Source organism: Oncorhynchus clarkii, chromosome 13 (assembly GCF_045791955.1).
Source record: "Oncorhynchus clarkii lewisi isolate Uvic-CL-2024 chromosome 13, UVic_Ocla_1.0, whole genome shotgun sequence".
Lineage (NCBI taxonomy): Eukaryota > Metazoa > Chordata > Actinopteri > Salmoniformes > Salmonidae > Oncorhynchus > Oncorhynchus clarkii.
In genome coordinates, this window is record NC_092159.1 from 26,895,129 (window position 1) to 26,907,364 (window position 12,236).

Consider the following 12,236-nt stretch of genomic DNA (forward strand, 5'->3'; position numbering starts at 1 on the left):
TGCAGTCATGGGTGAACAGCGAGTACAGGAGGGGACTAACCACGCACCCCTGGCGAGCTCCAGTGTTGAGGATCAGCGTGGCAGATGTGTTGCTACCTACGCTCACCACCTGGGGGCGGCCCGTCAGGAAGACCAGTTGCAGAGGGAGATGTTTAGTCCCAGGATCCTTAGCTTAGTGATGAGCTTTGAGGGCACTATGGTGTTGAACGCTGAGCTGTAGTCAATTAATAGCATTCTGACATAGGTGTTCCATTTGTCCAGGTGGGAAAGGGAAGTGGAGTGCAATAGAGACTGCATCATCTGTGGATCGGTTGGGGCGGTATGCAAATTGGAGTGGGTCTAGGGTTTCTGGGATGATGGTGTTGATGTGAGCCATGACCAGCCTTTCAAAGCACTTCATGGCTACAGACGTGAGTGCTACGGGTCGGTAGTCATTTAGGCAGGTTACCTTAGTGTTCTTGGGCACAGGCACTATGGTTGTCTGCTTAAAACATGTTAGTATTACAGACTCGGACAGGGAGAGGTTGAAAATGTCAGCGAAGACACTTGCTAGTTGGTCAGTGCATGCTCGCAGTACACGTCCTGGTAATTTAACTGGCCCTGCTGCCTTGTGAATGTTGACCTGTCTAAAGGTCTTACTCACATCGGCTGCGGAGAGCGTGATCACACAGTCTTCTGGTACAGCTGGTGCTCTCATGCATGTTTCAGCGTTATTTGCCTCGAAGTGAGCATAGAAGTAGTTTAGCTCGTCCGGTAGGCTCGTGTCACTGGGCAGCTCTCAGCTGTGCTTCCCTTTGTACTCTGTAATGGTTTGCAGGCCTTGCCACATTCGACGAGCGTCAGAGCCGGTGTAATACGACTCGATCTTAGTCTTGTAATGACGCTTTGCCTGTTTGATGGTTCATAGGAGCGCATAGTGGGATTTCTTATAAGCTTCCGGGTTAGAGTCCCACTCTTTGAAAGCGGCAGCTCTAGTCTTTAGCTCAGTGCGGATGCTTCCTGTAATCCATGGCTTCGGTTTGGGGTATGTACGTATGGTCACTGAGGGGACGACGTCATCGATGATGTGCTTATTGATGAAGCCAATGACAGATGTGGTGTACTCCTCAATGCCATTGCAAGAAACCCGGAGCATATTAGAGTCTGTGCTAGCAAAACAGTCCTGTAGCTTAGCATCTGCTTCATCTGACCACTTTTTTATTGATCTAGTCACCGGTGCTTCCTGCTTTAGTTTTTGCTTGTAAGCAGGAATCAGGATGGAATTATAGTCAGATTTGCCAAATGGAGGGCGAGGGAGAGCTTTGTTTGCATCTAATTTATTTAGTTTTACTTCGTGTTTTATGTCCAGAATATTTGCAAATTATTATTACTACTATGAATTGCATAATTGTTTACATCGATTAGTTCTACTGTCTCCAGAGTCGGTACCCTGCTCGGTACTCTACTCCACAGCCTAAACTAATCGACACATTTTTGAGATGTCCTGTGCTGTGCTAACGTTATCCAACTCCTAGTTTAGCAATTTTCTGTGTCTCCAAACTACATGCAATACCAGATAGCTAGCTATGTATACAACCACTAAAGTTGTACTAGGCGTTTCTGAGATACTTACGGTGAGCACCGTTGCAGGAGTGCATCTCAAGCAAAACTGGGACCAAGAGGTAAACAATTAGCTCGCCTGCGGACCAGCTCAATGACTGTATGCTTCAATTCCCAGATAACGTTAGCTATCTAGCCATGTGTCTTAGTAGGGTACAGTGTTTCCCATGCAAAAGTCCGTTGCAACTTAGCTAGCTACATTGAGAAAGTTGTCGGAAGAAACATGACCTTTTGCTTAGCCTCTGCATGCTTTTCTGCTAGCAGACAGCTAACGGTAGCTAGCTAGCCACAACACATCTAGACATAATTTTAGACAGAGTAGAAAGAGAATCTTCGAGTGCTCGAGAAACGAATTCTGACCAAGGAGCTCAAGGCAGAGCACGACAGGAGAGAAGCAGGGCAGTAGGGCTCCGACCAACCACAGGCATAACAACAACTACTTTGTGACAACAGCCTTCACAATTGTTATGTAGCGACATGTAGTGTAGCTATGGCTAATGTTCGTGCTAGAATATTGATAAAGCGATGTAGTACACCATAGTTTTCTTTCAAACTGGGCTGGGCTGTCTTTGTGCAAATGAGCACCCATGCCTTTTACAATAGACATATTTGTAGATTCTTTGGCCAATGATTTATCAATTACAGGTTTGGAGGAAAAGTAAACTAGCTGACACTGCAGAAGTCATTGCCACCCTTCTGGATAGCTATTGATTGTCACTGGTTTTGAAATACATGTAGGTCTATGCGTAGCATGCCGTTAGTTCCCTAAAGGTAGGCTATACATAGTGTTTAGTTAGGTAGTAGGTAATGTTATGTCCTTACACAATGATGACTCTTGACTCTCTGCACAGGATTAGAGTGTCTGACTCCACCTGGTGATGATGGAAAGTGGTGGTGAGCAGAGGGGCCAAGTGGAAGATGAGGCCATGTGCACCTCTGCCTCGGAGGGGCTGGAGGAGGGTGAGGTGGAGGGTGAGACGCTGCTCATCGTGGAGTCGGAAGACCAAGCCTCGGTGGATCTCTCGCACGACCAGAGCGGTGACTCGCTCAACAGCGATCTGGGGGAGGACGCCGAGGGTGGCTGGAACGAGGACATGGCTTTCTACTGCGACAAGTGCCACAAGTGGATCCCCATCGGTGAGAGGAAGGCCAGGCAGCCCCTGGGGGTGCACCGAAAGCAGGGAGGGAGAGCGACCTCTCCCTGTGACGGGGCGTTGTTCTTTCTCAATATCACATAACAATAGCAAATCACAACGATTTGGACAGAGTATATTTGCGCAGTTATTGCCTCAGTAATTTCAGTGGGGTTGGCCTTATCTGTCCATCCATAGATTTTAAAATGGGCTGCTGCTTTTTTCTATAAATTCGCACAAGTCAATATTTGGATGTCGTGTCCTGTTGCACCGTACATGCTTTTAAAATAAAGAATGAGAATGAAATGAACAGAATGCCTTGTCTCTTAGCTGTCTTTTTTATTCTCATCCCCACCATTCAGCTCAGCTACACGGAGAGCAACCCAGCTACCTGAAAGGAGACAACTTCTTTAAGTTCACCTGCTATGACTGTACAGAAGATTTTAAGGAGACCTTTGAGAGGATGAGACTCACCTGGCAACAGGTATATGTGCCACAATGTTTACAATAAAGAACTGATTTGTAGTGCAGCTTACATAAGATAATAAGAACATGAACAGGGTCAAAAGAGGAACGCCTTAATAAAAACATGGGGCAAGATCCTTATCTACAGTATGAACAAATATAAAATTGCAAAGTATGGTATATTGCTGTAGACTTTATTTCAGTGATTATATTTGTTCTGGGCAACAGCACTCTGAAATGAGTACTGAACGAATGTCATATTTAATTTTCCTGGTTTCATTGCAGTTCGGTGTGTTTTCTGTTTTTATTTCAGGTGGTTATGTTGGCCATGTACAATCTTTCTTTGGAGGGCACGGGGCGTCAAGGCTACTTTAGATGGAAAGAGGACATCTGTGCCTTTATTGGGAGACACTGGACCTTCCTACTGGGCACCAGGTTAGAAAGAGAACAACATTCATTTGGTTGTCAGTTGGTAAGGTTTTGATAAGTTTGCATACAACCCTAAAAATTTAAACAGAAAACCTGATTATCGTTCAGTCAATTATCAGAATATCAAGAGCGGACAGATTTGGAACTTGACCCAACCTTTGTGCAAAGAAGAGCTGTGTTTTCATTATTCTTTTTAAGTCTATTATTTTGTAAACGGTTAGTGTTTTTGACTTCTCACCTTCACCTGCAGAAAGAAGACTTCCACATGGTGGAGCACGGTGGCGGGCTGTTTGTCGGTGGGGAGCCCCACGTTCTTCCGCTCAGGGGCCCAGGAGTTTGGCGAGCCGGGCTGGTGGAAGCTGGTGCAGAACCGTCCACCCACCCTGCGCCCAGATGGAGACAAGTCCTCGGTGGCCTCCCTAAAATCTAAAGGTGAACTGCAGAACACTCAGAAATAACCTTAAGTTTTCACATTTTCAGACACAACCAAAGGATTATTTTGTGATAAAGAAATTATATAAACGTTAAATAGACTTATTTAGGAAAAGTCAAGGGAGGATATGACTTTAAAAATGACAGGGATAAATTCACACTTCTATTGTTAGAGGTAGTTAACCCTAAACAGTTTGCAGAATTGTGCAAAGTCTGTTGTGTGAATCAATTATATGTTTTTGAGGGATAACCAGCTACTGTTGTATAAAATTAATTCACCCCTCCAGGCGACTGTACATGCATGTGTTTTTGATTGAGCATTTAGAGCCCTTTTTGTTTAACAATTTGCTTAGCTGGCGTTTGTTACTTTCTCAGCTGCCTCCAAGCCAACCCTGGACCCCATCATCACGGTGGAAGGCTTACGGAAGCGCGTGGGCCGGAATCCGGTGGAAAGCGCCATGCAGCTGAAAGAAAAGCGCTCACGCACCCACGAGGCTAAGGACATCCGGCGGGCGCAGAAGGAGGCGGCGGGGTACATGGATCACAGCGCCTCCTCCACGGCTGTCAAGTTCAGCGGCCGTGGTGGCGGGCGGAGACCCGACTTGGTCCTGGAGAAAGGCGAGGTGGTGGACTTCTCCTCAATGAGCTCATCGGACCGAACACCACTCACCAGCCCCTCGCCGTCGCCCTCTCCGGACTTCTCTGCACCCGGCACCCCCGCCTCCCACTCAGCCACGCCCAGCCTGCTGTCGGAGGCTGACCTCATCCCTGACGTCATGCCACCGATGGCGCTCTTTCACGGTAAGAAGTCGGGGTCCCCTTGATCTTGGAGTTTTTAGTCTCGATAGAAAAGGCAAGATGAGAAATGGTGTCTGATAGCATTTAATGCCACAATGAACGTCAACAAAAACATCAACAATGAAGCAATATTCCAAGGTGCATTCCATGCCACTATCAATTGATTTCTATGATATACAGTATCTGTCTGTAGTGCTATAGGAATGAATGACTCAACAGTGGTATTTAATTAGTTGAAATGATCAGTGAATGGCTGGAAATCTCACAGAATGTATCGTATTTGAAACTAAAGATGACGAGGAGCTGGACGGCGAAGGCGTCATCGATCCCGGCATCGAGTACATCCCCTCACCCAGTATGTCCCTGGGCACTGGCGCCCTTGTCGTTCGCAAAAAGCTGCGGCCTGGGGTTGCAGGGGCGCACATCAAGCAGGAAGCAGAGAGTGACGACGAGGAGGGCCGCGGCCGGGATGAAGAAGACGACGAGAGGCGGGGGCGCGGCGAAGGCCAATCCAATGTGGTCAGGGGGGCGCGGGGTGGTGCGGAGAGGAGGAGGGGGGCCTTAACAGAGAAGGGGAAGGGTTCCCCCCCTTCAGAGCCCCAGTTTGCCCCCCTCAGCCTGTATGAGGAGCGTGTGCTGCTGCGGCGCCTGGAGGCTTGTCCGCAAGCGCTGGCGGTGACTGCGCAGGCCAAGCGGCTGCACAGGAAGCTACTGGTGAGGAAGGCCAAGCGCCAGAGAGGGCTCCCCCTGCTGGACATCGACCAGGTGGTCAGCGCCACCCTCAGTCTGGTGGGAGGGTTGTACGGGTCCCAGGAGGGGGGACAGGGCCGCTACGAGGGCTCCGGCGCGGGGAAGTACCGCACCACCAGCCAGGACCTCCGAATCCTCGACCGCTTCCAGGTACACCTTCACTACCACAAGCACAGATGTCAAATTTGTGCACAGATCACACACACAAATGTATGCACTCTGTACTGTTGGTCGCTTTGGATAAAAACTCTGCTATGTGACATTTATGATTAAATTCCGATTTGTTATGAGTGGTCACGAACGGGAGGAATGGTTTGAATATTTCCAAACACATTACATTACATGCGTGATACGTCTTTTGCTTAAATCACACGTCTATGGAATGCATTTGATCCCTTTAGACAACGGTGTCCAGCAGAAGAGGGTACCACCAGCCCACAGTGTCCTTCTGGCACCGCCTCATGGGCTCCGACGCCAGCGTAGACCAAGGCATCAAGAGCCCGTACACCTCCCGCACCCTCAAACCCTTCATAAGGTATGCCACACGCCCTTACCTCCTTCATGAGGCACACCACATGCAGCCTTTATACCCCTAATATGGTAAGAGACATTTGTGACCAACTGACCTATGACATTAACCTGTAATTAAACTCTGAAACTCAAGGTGAGGTTTAACAATCACAGCATGGAAGGAATCAATATTATTGTGGCTCAATTCATGCCATTTTTATCTGTAACGTGCAGTATGTAGCCCTCCTGAACGTGGCCAATATCTTTGTTACATTCAGATTGAAATAAATTGTGAAGAATAGTCATTCCTCTCTGACACATAAATTAAGAAATCATGTTGGTTCTTTTCATGGCATTTATTTTCTCTCCCATCTCCTTGGTTATATTCACTAGACACCAAATCGAAAAAAATGGACTGAAACAGAGAGTGACTATTTGAACTTCTCCAATAAGAAACTCTCGTTTTGGTTGCAAAACATTTTGCTATGGTGTGCACTAATGAATCCATCACCAGGAGGGACTATGAGAACAAGCCTATGAAGCTGAAGCTGTTGGCGGAGATCCGTGCCTACCCCCACAGGAAGGACCCCTGCTGGGTCACCAAGCCAGAGGCCCCCATCGACTACTGTTACGTCAGGCCCAACCACATCCCCTCTGTTAACTCCATGTGCCACGACATCTTCTGGCCAGGTCAAATCAAATTTATTTGTCACATACACATGGTTAGCAGATGTTAATGTGAGTGTAGTGAAATGCTTGTGCTTCTAGTTCCGACAATGCAGTAATAACCAACGAGTAATCTAACCTAACAATTCCAAAACTACTACCTTAGACACACAAGTGTAAAGGGATAAAGAATATGTACATAAAGATATATGAATGAGTGATGGTACAGAACAGCATAGGCAAGATGCAGTAGATGGTATCGAGTACAGTATATACATATGAGATGAGTAATGTAGGGTATGTAAACAAAGTTGCATAGTTTAAAGTGGCTAGTGATACATGTATTACATAAAGATGCAGTAGATGATATAGAGTACAGTATATACATATGAGATGAGTAATGTAGGGTATGTAAACATTATATTAAGTAGCATTGTTTAAAGTGGCTAGTGATATATTTTACATCAATTCCCATTATTAAAGTGGCTGGAGTTGAGTCAGTGTGTTGGCAGAAACCACTCAGTGTTAGTGGTGGCTGTTTAACAGTCTGATGGCCTTGAAATAGAAGCTGTTTTTCAGTCTCTCGGTCCCTGCTTTGATGCACCTGTACTGACCTCGCATTCTAGATGATAGGAGACTGAACAGGGCCATACTATCACATTTGAATTTTTCTTGATCATTTTTACATGTAAGACTGGGAACGTAAAAGGGACATTTAAGATGTTCCAGACCTCAAAAGTATGCTAGTGTCGAGTTATATTCCAGGCCATCCGTTGTGTAGATCCAGCTATATGCCTCAATTCCAAATGAATGGAAAAGACGAGCACCATCTAATTTCCTGATTTTAGTCAGTGCTCCATTCATTTGGGGTTGAGGCATATTTCCCTCAGTTTTAGATTGATGGCTGATTTTTCTCTCTGGCTCTCCTATCAGGTGTGGATCTCTCTGAGTGTCTCCAGTACCCAGACTTCAGCGTAGTGGTCCTTTATAAGAAGGTGGTGATCGGCTTTGGGTTCATGGTGCCGGACGTGAAGTACAACGAGGCCTACATCTCCTTCCTGCTGGTGCATCCCGAGTGGAGGAGGGCTGGGATCGCTACATTCATGATCTACCATCTCATTCAGGTATGGTAACAAAATCATAATAATGATTATAAAAACAACAATACTACAGTTTCAAGCAGCAATGAAAGGGGCACTATACTAGCGTCTGCATAAAGTGGTTAAGTGCAGCTTTAATAGTCTCTAAGCCACATTGTATAGAGCCATATTGCCATCATATACACGTCATTGTAAGACACTGAGTGTACAAAACATTAGGAACACCTGCACTTTCTATGACAGACTGACCAGTTGAAAGCTATGATCCCTTAAGGATGTCACCTGTTAAATCTACTTCAATCAGTGTAGATGAAGAGGAGGAGACAGGTTAAGGAAGAATTTTTAAGCCTTGAGACAATTACGACATTGATTGTGTATGTGTGCCATTCAGAGGGTGAATGGGCAAGACATAAAATGTAAGTGCCTTTGAACGGGGTATGGTAGTAGGTGCCAGGCGCACCGATTTGAGTCTGTCAAGAACTGCAATGCTGCTGGGGTTTTCACACTCAGCAGTTTCCCATGTGTGTGTCAAGGATGGTCCACCACCCGAAGGACATACAGGCAACTTGACACAAAATTGAACCATTGAAGTCGACATGGGCCAGCATCCCTGTGGAACACTTTCAACACCTCGAAGAGTCCATGCCCTGACAAATTGAGGTTGTTCTGAGGGCAAAAGGGGGTGCAACTCAATATTAGGAAGGTGTTTTGTACACTGTGTAAAGTCACTGTACTGGTGGTTAGTGCTTTTTAGACCAGGGACTAACTTGACCCTACGGCTACATTAGAATTAGTCGAGTCAGCTAGAAATAACTATAAATAAATAACCATGAAAGTCACTTAAATTGTTTGGATCGATCTACAACAGCACAGGTTAAGTGGTTGAAAGCAAGGTTCTCTTTCCCCCACAGACCTGCATGGGAAAAGACGTCACTCTACACGTCTCGGCCAGTAACCCCGCCATGCTCCTATACCAGAAGTTTGGCTTCAAGACTGAGGAGTACATATTGGACTTTTACGACAAATACTACCCGCTGGACAGCAAGGAGTGCCGACACGCCTTCTTCCTGCGGCTACGGCGGTGAGACAGGAAACGGGACAGGCCAGTATTCAGGCCATAGAAATATAATTACTAGAATGGACATGCCCATGTAAGTTAACGTTCCATTGGTGAACTGGTATCCATATTGAGTGTACTAGTCAAATTGTCGTTGTCTGTGGAGCTTTGTCTGTTGTAGTGTTTATATTTCTATACAGGCAACCAGTCAGAAGGAGGAAAAAATACATCTGGAAATGCCTGTGCTATTCAGTGTATCCATTTTATGTTACACCGTTTCTTTGTGGTCATTATATTTGTGAGAACCTATGAGGTAGGTGTATTTTTGTTGATCCACAAAAGAGACTGAAGGACGGAATTTTGTAATTTTGTACACTTGCATTTCTGAATAATTCTGCAGTCCAAATGGCAATGATATAAAGAAAAAAATCACTCACATTGCAAATTCTGTCTTCATTTGCTTGCTGGAATATAATGTACAGTGAGATCCAAAAGTATTTGGACAGTGACAAATTCTTTGTTGTTTTGGTTCTGTACTCCAGCACTTTGGATTTGAAATGATACAATGACTGAGGTTAAAGTGTAGACTGTCAGCTTTAATTTGAGGGTATTGTCATCCATATTGGGTGAACCGTGTAGAAATTACAGTACAAATTTTACTCCATAATACTAACGCAATTGACAGTGAAAAGGATGCCTGTACAGAATATAAAAGTATACTGCAAAGCAATACATTTTTTGTCCTGAATACAAAGTATTATGATTGGGGCAAATCCAATACAAAACATGACTGAGTAGCACTCTCCATATTTTTAAGCATAGTGGTGGCTGCATCATGTTATGGGTATGCTTGTTATCATTACAGACTAGGGAGTTTCAAGGAAGAAAAAAAAATGGACTGAAGCTAAAGGTAAAATCCTAGAGGAAAAACTTGGTTCAGTCTGCTTTCCACCCGACACTGGGAGATTGCTTACCAAGAAGAGAGTGACTGTTCCTGAATGACGAGTTACAGTTTTGACTTAGATATGCTTGAAAATCTATGGCAAGCCTTGAATGGTTGTCTTGCAATGACCAACAACCAATTTAACAGAGCTTGAAGACTTCTATAAAGAATCATGGGAAAATATTGTACAATGCAGGAGTGCAAAGTTCTTAGAGACTTACCCAGAAAGATTCCAAGCAGTAATTGCTGCCAAAGGTGATTCTAACATGTATTGACTCAGGGGTGTGAATACTTATGTAAATTAGATACTTCTGATTCTAAAAACATGTTTTCACTTTGTCATTGAGGTATTGTTTTTAGGTGGGTAAGAGAGAACAATTATGTAAATCCATTTTAAATTCAAGGTGTAAGACAACAACATTTGGAATAAGTCAAGGGGTATGAATACTTTCTGATTATGTGAATTTGTCCAAATACTTTTGGTTCCCTAAACTGGAGGGGACTATGTACAAAAAGTGCTGTAATTTCTATGGATGAGAATACCCTAAAATTAAAGCTGACTGAACTTTAACCTCATAGTTATTGTTTAATTTCAAAGTTCTGGAGTACAGAGCCAAAACGATGGAGGTACATTTGTGTATTTTTGTCTAGAGCAAAACGTTTTTTTTTATTTTCAATCAAAAATAATTATTCTGAAAGCAAAAACGAGGCTTCTAAAGTAAAAAAATAAAAATACAATTTGCAATAGAGCGCAAAACGTTATGCATTTTATTCCCCCAAAAATATTGAGAACAAAAAATGTATTTGAAAACAAAACTCCAATTTCATTTCGCTATCAACCACCCTCCATTTTGCTAGCAGTATATCTTTTTTTTTTATTTGATTTTTTAAAACTTTTTGTTGATTGAAACACTAGTTCTTCGTTTGCACTTTTGATCCCACAGCTGTGGGTGGGCTTTAGTGGGAGGGGTGGATGATGGTTCTCCATTGGTCAGCCATTTTTTTGAGTGTCAGTTTGGCTACAACCAATACTGCACTTAGAACATCTTGCCTTCTCCAGATGGAATTGGCATGGCACTCTGACCACGCAAAACAGCCTAGAGAGAAAAAAACCCTATGGTAGCACCTTGACTTCTCAAAAAATGAAATCTTACACGGAATCCAAACCGGGTGCGCCATCGTGCATAAATGTATTTTGTCCCCCCACACCAAACGCGATCACTACACACAAGTTAAAATACCAAAACAAACTCTGAACCAATTACATTAATTTGGGGACAGGTTGAAAAGCATTAAACCTTTATGGCAATTTAGCTAGCTAGCTAATTTGTCCTATTTAGCTAGCTTGCTGTTGCTAGCTAATTTGTCCTGGGATATAAATATTGAGTTGTTATTTTACCTGAAATGCACAAGGTACTCTACTCTGACAATTAATCCACACATAAAACGGTCATCCGAATCATTTCTAGTAATCTCTTTTTCTAGGCTTTTTCTTCTCATGACTTTATATAGCGATTGGCAACTTTCATAAATTAGGTGCATTAACCGCCACCAACCTTGTTCGTCTTTCAGTCACCCACGTGGGTATAACCAATGAGGAGATGGCACGTGGGTACCTGCTTATATAAACCAATGAGGAGGTGGGAGAGGCAGGACTTGCAACGCTCTCTGCGTCAGAAATAGAACTGACTTCTATTTTAGCCCATGGCAAAGCAGACGCTCGTTCGCGAGCAGTGTGGGTGCAATAATTGAATCATAGATTTCTAAATTGATTTTGCAACGCGAGCTGTGTAGTCAGCCTATAATGTGTACAATCACAACATGTAGGCCTACATCTGATCATGCACAAGACTCACTATGTCTATCACAGGGTGGGTGCTGGAGAGCTACTGGATGTGCAGGCTTTCGTTCTGAGCCCCTCACTAACACCACTGATTCAAGTAGGCCAAACTGAAACCATGACTAGATAATTATTTGAAACAGGTGTGTTAGTGATGGGATGGAACAAAAGCCTGCAGACCCAGTGGCTATGTACTAGGAATAGTAGTAATAGTAGGAGCGGAATGGGAGAAACCTGGTTGTATAAACTCTGCATGGTAGTTCACGCTCTATGCTGAGAGAGATACTTCTCAGAAGGTAAGTGTGATATTCAACTATAAAATATTTTGAGTGTAGTTACATTAAGCTGGCTGTCTGTATTATAGTATACAATAACTAAAGTATACAGTATATATACAGTATATATGTTTTATTGTTTCATAAACCGGATAGGTGCAGTGAAATGTGTTGTTTTATAGGGTCAGCCATAGTACTATGGCGCCCCTGGAGTAAATTAGGATTAAGTACCTTGCTCA

The 12,236-nt window shown here is 44.0% G+C and overlaps 1 protein-coding gene across 1 annotated transcript; it reads left to right on the plus strand.

Moving 5' to 3' along the window:
- The first annotated feature begins 1,101 nt into the window (after positions 1–1,101).
- LOC139424727 (cysteine-rich protein 2-binding protein-like) lies at positions 1,102–9,655 on the plus strand. Its single transcript, XM_071176832.1, has 11 exons — positions 1,102–1,661; positions 2,451–2,736; positions 3,095–3,216; positions 3,511–3,632; positions 3,877–4,058; positions 4,434–4,859; positions 5,149–5,756; positions 6,008–6,141; positions 6,631–6,806; positions 7,716–7,906; positions 8,794–9,655. The coding sequence occupies exons 2-11, from the start codon at positions 2,478–2,480 to the stop codon at positions 8,965–8,967; spliced, it is 2,394 nt and encodes a 797-aa protein (XP_071032933.1). The 5' UTR covers positions 1,102–1,661; positions 2,451–2,477; the 3' UTR covers positions 8,968–9,655.
- The last annotated feature ends 2,581 nt before the right edge of the window (positions 9,656–12,236 follow it).